The sequence below is a fragment of the Penaeus vannamei genome, chromosome 38, assembly GCF_042767895.1.
Source record: "Penaeus vannamei isolate JL-2024 chromosome 38, ASM4276789v1, whole genome shotgun sequence".
Taxonomy (NCBI): domain Eukaryota; kingdom Metazoa; phylum Arthropoda; class Malacostraca; order Decapoda; family Penaeidae; genus Penaeus; species Penaeus vannamei.
Genome location: NC_091586.1, coordinates 397,153 through 407,152, shown reverse-complemented (window position 1 = coordinate 407,152; position 10,000 = coordinate 397,153). Strand labels below are relative to the sequence as shown.

Below are 10,000 nucleotides of genomic sequence, written 5' to 3'. Positions count from 1 at the left end.
TATATATATATATTTCCCTCCAATAACTATGAGCTGTGAAGACACTGCATAGTTATTTTCCAATACACAGAAAAGTAAACCAATCATCATAATCCACATAAATCAAGTATTCAGCAGCAAAAGAGGGAGAGAAGAAAACACTTTTTCTGACATCTTTATGTACTTATTTACAGTATTTCCGCAAATGTAAGAAGCCGAGAGGAAATCAAGAGGTCGCTCTTTTAAGGGTTGCAAATCAATTAATCAGCGAAAGGAAATATTTGCTCGATAAAAATTTTCAGATCTTACAAAGCTTTGGTACAAATGGTACATTGAAATTGTTCAGGATCATTTAAGAGAATATGAGTAACATTTAAGGAAGAATATAATCCACATTCATATCAAATTTGTGTGATAACTGGTGAGAGAAAATAATAAGGAATAAAAGACTTGCTCTATAATAAAAATATCCCATAATAATATCACTAACAAATATTTTCAAAGCTACATCACTGAATACAAATCCACATTCATACATATCAAAATCTAAGTCTAGGATAGTCACACTCATGAAATCACAGTCTTTCTCAAAAAAAAAAAAAAAAAAACATAATACGAATGTCTGGCCAGTAATAACATTGTCAAACCCTAAGTAAAGGTGAACTACTTCATTTTCTTTATCGAAATTCAACACAACTAATCTGCCAAAATATATCAAATGATCTAAATATATATGAAAAAGAACTTTGTTTACAGCTTCATATACTAAATTTAATATCACTTTTTTTTTTTGTAAAGGAAGAATTTACCACTTAATATAATATATACAACAATTGTAAATACAGCCAAACTCAATATATTGGACCTCATTATAACAGACCCTATTTATTACAGGGATATTTTCGTCTAATCTCTACCCTACTACTGAACAGCTGTGGTTCATGGCCACAAGAGTGAAGAAAGTGCTGTAGATTCCATTCGATACTGAGACACAAAATATAAATAATCACATTTTACTTTGTTTCACTTGCGAAGAGGTCCTTTGTCTAGCTTTGTGATCTTTTCCTTCTAGCAGTAAAGTAAAGACATACAGCACATCTGTTCTTTTCATTCGTCTATTAGCCTGAAAACTATGGCATACTGCATCTGTTGTAGGGAATTCAAAACCATATATAAAAAAATTGCAAATATTTTGTATATCTGGGTTTCAGTAGCACATTCACTATATAAATTTCATTCCATACCACAAGGATGGTCATATATCCTAACTACAATGTTCATGGATTAACATTAATTTGGATAACTAACAACATGGATGACAAAAAAGTATTGTGTATGAATGTCTTATTGAGAACTACAAGACAGAAATGAACATGCCTAGTGAAAAGTAACCCAACAATCGGAGATAAGACTGTACCTTTTGTATTCTAAAATTTCACTGCTTAAATTTTTGTAACTGATTATGACACTCATTGTTGCCATCACTATAGTTGTTGTTACAGTAGTCGTAGTAGAAGCAACCTTTCTGCTACTTCTCTTGTCAAAGTGTCACTATTTAGAGTGCATCATACATTACTTTATCATTCTACATCGGCACCTGCTCTAGCCCTCAGCAACACCGCCTCCTTCACTCCCTGTGTCCCTCAATTTTCTATCTTTCCTCTTTCGTTTCTCCAGGATAATTATGTACTGCACAAACTGGTGTTTTATAGGAAAACTGCAGTTACATCATCATATTACTGATAATTCATCTGACCCAGTCTTCTTGTGCCTTCAGTCAGTGGGTCAGGGTAAATAAATAAAGCAGTTTAGAGTACGAATTTTTTCCCCCCATTTATATATACATATTCACTGTTTAAAGTACAATAGTTTCTCCTGACAATGGGTAAGGATTCACAGCTTAAGCCAGGTAAGAATTTAATAGATCCCAGTTGTTATGGACTCTTCTATCTCAAGACCAAGGTTTTCTCTCTTTGGTTATAATGAGGACAGACTGTAGCAATGATAAAAAAATAATAAAAAGGTAAAAGTGAAGCTTTTAAAAATATTTACACTAATATTCTCCATCAAAAACAAAGAATGAAAATAATAAAATGATAAAGGAAAAAAATTAACCACATGACGACGGGGATGGCATGTCCGTACATGTCATGCCCCTGATATGCACGCACGTACATAAACAATTAAGTAATTGTTTTTACATATAGATGGCTCCACAAGTACTAGGTCACCAATTACGAGAAGTACCTGTTTCACCTGTTTAAACTTTTCCTTGATTTTCAATAACATTTTCTAATATTTGATACTGCTGCTAGTAATGCCAATAACAATACAGTAATTACAATGTTTATAATAAAAATAACAGTATCAATATTGATAGCATTTGTAAAAAAAACTATTCTTCACGCCAACTCAAGGAAAGGTGACGTCGCAAGATTTGTTAATTGACTCCTAAGCGGCAGAGCCATCTATATGCAGAGGCATTTAACACTACAGTAAGGTGAACATGACAATTTCCCAGCAGCATTGGGTTAATAGCTCTAAGAATGATAATAATAGTAATAACAATAATAACAACAAAAATAATAATAATAATAACAATAATAATAATAATCATAATAATAATAACAATAATAATAATAATCATAATAATAATAATAATAATGATAAAAATAATAATACAAATAATAATACAAATAATAATAATAATAATAATAATAATAATAATAATAAAATAATAATAATAATAATAATAATAATGATGATGATGAATGATGGATGATGATGATGATGATGATGATGATGATGATGATGATTGATGATGATGATTGATGATGATGATGATGATTGATGATTGATTATGATGATGACAATGACGATGACGATGATGATGATTGATGATTGATGATGATTGATGATGATGATGATTGATGATGATGATGATTGATGATGATGATGATTGATGATGATGATTGATGACGGTGACGATGAATGATGATGATGATTGATGATTGATGACGATGATTGATGATGATGATGATGATGATGATGATGATGATGACGATGATCATTATGATGATCATGATGATCATGATCATCATCATCATCATCATTATCATCATCATGGCCATGATGATGATGATGATGATGATGATGATGATGATGATGATGATGATGATGATCATGAAAATGATCATGATCATTATCATCATAATCATTATCATAATAATAATAATAGAGATCGTACTGATAATAACAAAGGTAATAATAATAACAATAATTAATGTAATAATGACAATAATAATCATAATCATAATAACAACAATAATAATAATAATAATAATAACAATGATAATAATAACAGTAAAATCACAATGATAAAAAATAGCAATACCAACAGAGCGAAACGCATTGCTCTGCAGCAACCTTCCCTATTTCCTTAAGAATACAAAAATCTCTTACTCACAGCCTTCTTTCTCGTAAACTACATCCAAATTCAGTTCTTAATTTCTCATGTCGTTCCCCATGGCTTAACTCTAGATTCAATATGCTTTTCCTTACGAAGCACACTTTTTTGTACGTAGACAACTGTCTAAGCTACTAAGGATATTACACAGAGTTAATCAAACTGCAAGTTGAAAAAAATACATACTCTTAAATGACTCTAATACAATGTACAATTTACAATGCTCTTGAATAACACATTCACCCAACTGTACACTAAAGACACCTAATTATTTTGGTTTTATTAGGAAAACATATTACAAATTCTAAGTATCTGGAGCTTACTTTATAAAAGAGAATCTAGTTTATGGCACCACAAAATTAATGGTGCTCGAACTTCCCTAAAGCTGCATCTCACGAGAGTCACAATTTCTTTAGAATATCTGTATCCTAAAGATCTATAGGGAATTTTCTCTACATAAATATTTTAAACTCTCACTCTGACTACTCATTTACAGAATTTCTAAGATAATCTTATAAATTGTTACCAATGTCTTTTCTGTAATGGATTCCATGAACATTATTTTCATCATAAGAGTAATAGCATTAACTTCTGAGATAGTTACAATATGGAAAAAACAATCACTTTTTAACATGCCTAGACCCTATTAAATTTTCTCTATTGAAAAAATAAGATAACAAATACATCTTCCATCATTTGCTAACCTGCATTGGAAATATATTTACAATATAACAGTACAATACAAGTCATACATTTATCATGTGGGAAAGACAATCACCACAATGATACCTTAAAATAAGAGGGAGAATCCGAGCCCTCGCATATCTTCCCCCAGATGAAACTCCAAGTTCCGCTTAATCAGAATCGGAGTCCTCCATCTGCTCACTGGGACCTGCGATTGGCCCTTCCTCCTCATCTGATTCCATAAATCGAGGTAAATCTTTGTAGAAATCCCAACGGTTTCTCTGCTTTGAGGACTCCAGTTTGAACTGACTCTTGTCTATGTTCGCCTGGAAAAATAAACGGTTTCATGTAAAGGCTATTATGTAAATTATATAACAGAACAATTGTGTGTATTAAAGTAAAAATTAAGCAAAAGCAAATCTACATGGAATTAATGTTTGGAAAGAAGAAAGTACTTCAAAAGGCAAAATAAATTAGATTAACATGGACATTCACCTTTCTTTTTGGATTGATTTTCTTCCCATACAGATAATCAATGTTCCAAAAGCGCACCAATCCATCCATGGAACAGGAGGCAATGTATTTCCCTTGTCTGCACTTTTCCAGGCAGTTTATACCAAAATCTCGATGCTCCCCAACAACGCCCACAAAACGATGAGGGTAAAAATGCATAGCCCTGGAAAACAAGCAAAGTTTCACAAGTGGAAAACGAGCACACAGAAATAATTATCAAAGGAATTTGAAATAATTCCAAAAAAGAATGTACACTGAATCCAGCAGAACATATACATTAAAATAACTCAAGAACATATGAAGTTCAAAAACAGATAGCTCAATATCATACCTGATGTTCCCATCATCATAGCCTGCCAGAACTAACTTGTCTGCAAGCGGCAGAACGCAGTGGATTTCTTCAGGGACACCACCATACCTATCTACGTGGTAGCCAAAGTCTCCCCAGTTGAAAATGTAGAATGTCCCTTCCTCTGACCCAACAACCAACTTTGATTCATTGCGCACAAGGGCCATGGCGTTCATCCCAGAATCATAAAACTCTGACTGTTGGATTAAAGAACAACAAACATGTTTACAGGTTTTTCTCTGAATACAGGAAAAAATATGATTTGTTAAAATCATTTGACTGCTGTAAATACAGAGCATTTCCATTACAATAATGAAATGCGGATTTTGTGACTTCTGATAACTAATTCAAAATAGCTAAGTACTAATTTTTATTACTGCATATTATGATAATTTAAATCAAACTAGCTATGAAGAATTTACAGAAGGCACACAATAAACTAACCTGCACTTCTAACCGCCTTTTCTTTATGTTAAATCCCGCTATGGACCCATCAACTAATGACGCACAAAGGAATTTCATAGATCCATCTGTGATCAGGGAAGATACCGTCCCCTCACCGCACTTGAAATCAAAGACAGATTTTTTCAATCTCAGGTCCCATATCTTGACTGTGCCATCGTCATCTCCTGTCGCACACAATCTCTCAGAAATAGACAGAAAGCTGTATATTGGAGCCTCGTGTGCCTCCTTGAAGTGATGCTTGATTGCCTCCTTCTGGATATCAACAACAGCCATGGAGCAGTCCTTGCTTATGGTGTAAAGAGTATTTCCATCTTCATTGTAACCCACAGCTCTGCATGGCTCTTTGTGATGTGTGAATTTTGCAACCTCATTGACACTTTCGAGGCTGTACTCATACCTGTAAAGATAAGGTCATATGTCTCATAAGTCTAATAAGCCTTCAAATTACTAATCAACATTTTCATCTTCACAAGCATTTCCTTTAACCTTTTTCTCCTTTTTCTTCCTTATCTAATCCACTTCTGTTGCTTATTCTCATTCTCCCTCTTTCATCCTTCCTCTCCCTTTCCCTCCCTCTTTCCCTTTCCCTCCCTCTTTCCCTCTCCCTCTCCCTCTCCCTCTCTCTTATCTAAAACTCCTTCAATCTTACTTTTACCCATACCCAATTCCTCATTCATACGTTCACCTTCACTCATTTTCACACTCACCTTCATCCACACATTTATCCAATCTCTCACCCTGATCCTTAGCCCAGACAACCTAACACACACAACACTGCTTACACTATGGCGTCCCCATCCATGGTGGCTGCCGAGATGAGGTCGCGCTTTGGATGGAAACACAGGCCCACAATGCCTGACTTGGCCTCATAATCTGGGGGGGCATTCGCCTCCTTGACATTAGGCTCAATCCCAAACAGACTCTCCATTGTGGCCTCGTCTCCTTCCTCGGAATCGCTGTTGTCTGACTGGAGGCAGAAGGGAAGGTAAGGGTGAATGTGGGTGTGGGCATGGCTGAGGATGTGGGCATGGAAGCAGATATTTGATAAAATCATTTGCTTGAGAGATATACCAGTATGAACAAAGGAACCACAATATATATTGCGGTTAACTATGGTGAAAATCTCGCAATAATAAGAAAATATTGACAAAAAAACTTACATCTTCCTCAGAATCACTTTTCATCTCTACAAAGTCCTGTAAAAGAAAAAAATATGAATCAAATTATACCCAGTACATATCAAGTTGAACAACTTTTCATTCTGTAGCATAATCAACATCACTGAAACTGTAAGACGAAAATAAACCGTATATAAATTCTTCCATACAACTGTCTTATTGTAAAGTAGATATTTTTTATCTTTTCAGAAAAATATATTGACTAATGAGCATAACTTTTAAACATAAAAATTACCAAAACTGTAATTTGTGGTCAACATACCTCTTCATCATCAATGTCACTGCCATCCAGGTGGTCCATATCATCATCTTCATCCTCAACAGCTTGCTCATCATTGTCCTCTTCATCCTCTTCCTCATTGTCACTGTCATTTATGTCACTGTCATTTGCATCGCTGTCATTTGCGTTAACATCATCTGCGTCGCTGTATTCGGCATCACTGTCATTTTCGAGCTCTTCACTGGAATCAATGTTGGCATGCCCATTAGCCTCCACTTCGGCATTATCCTCACTGCCATTTGCCACACCATTCTGGACTACTTCTGGGTAATCTTCACTGCCATCCACTTCGTCGTTGGAGTCTGCATCAGCATTATCTTCATCATTGGAGATGCCATTAATCTCATCTTCATCATCGTCATCATCAGCCGCTTGTATTCCCCCCAGGGGAAACACACCACCCGGGGGAATTTCATCACTGGATTCATCTGAATCCGCTGGGTCTTCCTGTAAAAGGAGATGACAGTCACTCATAAGAAAAGCACTAGAAAAAAGTCTACACAGGTAGGCAGGGTCTCTGAATGTTTGCTCATTTTCTAGCACAATAATTTTTTCCACCTCCACTTCATGCATAAAAAAAAATCTGAATTAAATTGGTTATCCTAAAAACAAATGTGTATATTTGAGGTATACACTAACAGATTTCAGGTGAACAAAACATCTTTCTGATACTATTGTTTGATTTTGGACAAATCCAGCTATCTTGATCATAAATGCAACATAGCAACAATTGTGGCTATGGTATATAGAAAGTTTACAGTGGTTAGTAGGGACATTGTGAAATAAAAGAAGAGGAACATTGAATTGGCTTATCCCACTGATAATTTTCCTTTCACTTCTATAATTTCTTTATAATTATTTCATATTAAATATTACTGAAAAAAAAGTTACTGATAATCTTTTGTTCTAGATGAGAACTGAAAAGTTTAATGCAAGCTCCCTACTCAAAACAAAACAAAAAATACAAATAAGTCATTGCTTTCTTCCTTAAAAACCTGCTTGGATTGCCTGTGATCACATGATAAATATAAACTGCTACTGAAAACAAAGCTCATGTCACTCATGACCATCTGTGCTTCGTATCAATTGTTCATCATTCATGGTCATGGAAGAAGTTCAGAAATGTAATAATAGATAAAAAAGGTCAACAATACTGTATCAAATATATTGTAATGAATAATACGAAAGCTTTGATGATGTGTTGCTGTAATGATTGATATTAACTACTTCGATCCGGGTGACGTGAAAATTATGTCATGAAAATATCTGGCACGAGGGGCAGGTGATGTGAACATGCTGTCATGAGTAAAAATGGCCGTGGGCTGGTTGAAGCGAACTTGACATGATGAAGGCCAGGGTGACGGAAAAGGCTCACCACGAGTGCACAAACCACTTTGAGGGTGACTAGACTCACTTGGCATTTAGAAAGGGGCTTTTGCATTACTCCAATCGAGAAACAAGCCATAACTAGAAGAGTGCTGGCACCTGGGAAGACGATACTTCCGTGCTTAGCATCGTGTTCCAGGCTGCTATGACCAGCGGCACAGGTTGCATTACAGTTAAATGAATATCACAAAAAAATAAGGTTTGTCACCGAACACGAGCGTTCACCTGTGCCCAGCCTACGAATGACACACCTGGCATAGATGCCATTTATGAAAGCCTAATACCCGTACTTTCATCCATACGACTGCTGTGATGCAACCAGATTCGAGGGGTTAAACAGCCTGTGATATATCTGTGATTGGTTATCAATCTCGCTGTGACAAATGTGATTACTGATCCAATGAAACTATGATTGGCATTGTGTTACCTACACTTCCAAATGATTTGGCAGGCAAATTTACAAAATATTGTCAAATCTTTTCTCTGTTTCAAAAAATTCATAATTGGAATATGATAGCTGTGTTTACTCTGCCCTACCCTTATGCTAGAAACACCGCTCATTATCTATCACCCACCCTGCTATCAACCAAAACCTCTCGTAAGGAATGAGGAAATTATCATCTTCAGTACTAACCCAAGTCTGAGCTGTCTCTAACAGAAGTCTGTCCTGCCTTCAATGTTATTAGTATCGGAGTTACTGTACCACATAAGGATCTTTCTTGCCTGGATAGTGAAAACTCTTCCATACTTTTTCCATACAAATCAAAAAATTAAGCTCTCTAATCATATAAGTGCCACATTCTGCATACTAACTACAATACTCTTCAAAGAGAAGCTCATTTACTATCTAAAGTACCTTTCGCTTACAACTATAGCTACCGTCTCTTTGATGCCAAATGAAAGCACTTTAAATACAACTTTTAGGATAGAAATAATACCTTATAATGTGTCTGTACTGTGGTTTTACAGTAAATGACTTACATACCAACTGATGAAGCACACCAACTGGTAGATCATGAAGAATCATCACTGAACAGAAGAGTTATTCTTAAGATTAATGGCACCAAACATAGTTCGATTTCATTCTCTATACTTACCTACACACCTAATCAATTTAATAAAATCCCTATACACTTAAAACAGGGAAATCTCAAGATTAAGAAGTATCCCTAAGAGATTTTTTAAGAATGACACAAGATTTTTTAAAATGAAGTCTGGTATGGCCAGCTCTAAACTCTCGCTCTGTGCCATTCATTATCGTCACACTACCAAACCTATCTACTCTATTCTATTCCACACAATACAAGAACAATCACCAAAACCTCTCGATTTCTCAAATAATACGACGAGAAAAGGAGGCAAATCAACCTCGATTCAAAACCACACTGCCCTGACCCTCTTGCGAAAATTACCCTTCTCTCCCATTACAGGCCGAAAAATACATCATGTCAAGATCCACGGGGTGCATAAGCGCCGTAGATAATCTCGGAAGTCAGAGTTATGAGAGTTACTCACGATATTTGGAATGAACGACCTCATTTTCATCACTTTTCCTCGCTCACAGATGTTGTTTACACTCCATGAGGCTTCACGTGGGCCGCCGTTTTCTTTGGCGAAGAAGTCAGAGAAAATGGGAAATGTTTGGTATAACTCATGTAGCTTCTTATATCCATTTTCTTTGTGTTTTTAGAATCGGGTAA

General features: G+C 35.4%; 1 protein-coding gene across 1 annotated transcript; it reads right to left on the bottom strand.

The window, feature by feature from the left end:
* Positions 1-3,614: 3,614 nt before the first annotated feature.
* LOC113814222 (WD repeat-containing protein 55) lies at positions 3,615-9,936 on the bottom strand. The gene is made up of 8 exons (XM_027366258.2): positions 9,816-9,936; positions 6,897-7,361; positions 6,617-6,652; positions 6,239-6,423; positions 5,436-5,853; positions 4,974-5,188; positions 4,625-4,805; positions 3,615-4,455 (listed from the first exon to the last, which is right to left on the bottom strand). Exons 1-8 carry the CDS (start codon positions 9,843-9,845, stop codon positions 4,300-4,302), a joined length of 1,686 nt encoding a protein of 561 aa, XP_027222059.1. The 5' UTR covers positions 9,846-9,936; the 3' UTR covers positions 3,615-4,299.
* Between the last annotated feature and the right edge of the window lie 64 nt (positions 9,937-10,000).

Excerpts from the sequence above, each read along its gene's own strand:
- LOC113814222 (XM_027366258.2), bottom strand. The coding sequence starts at position 9,845 with ATGAAAATGAGGTCGTTCATTCCAAATATC. Across the intron at positions 5,854-6,238 it reads ATGGATGGGGACGCCATAGT|GTATGAGTACAGCCTCGAAA; the intron begins GTAAGCAGTGTT and ends TTATCTTTACAG. Across the intron at positions 5,189-5,435 it reads AAAGGCGGTTAGAAGTGCAG|TCAGAGTTTTATGATTCTGG; the intron begins GTTAGTTTATTG and ends TTAATCCAACAG.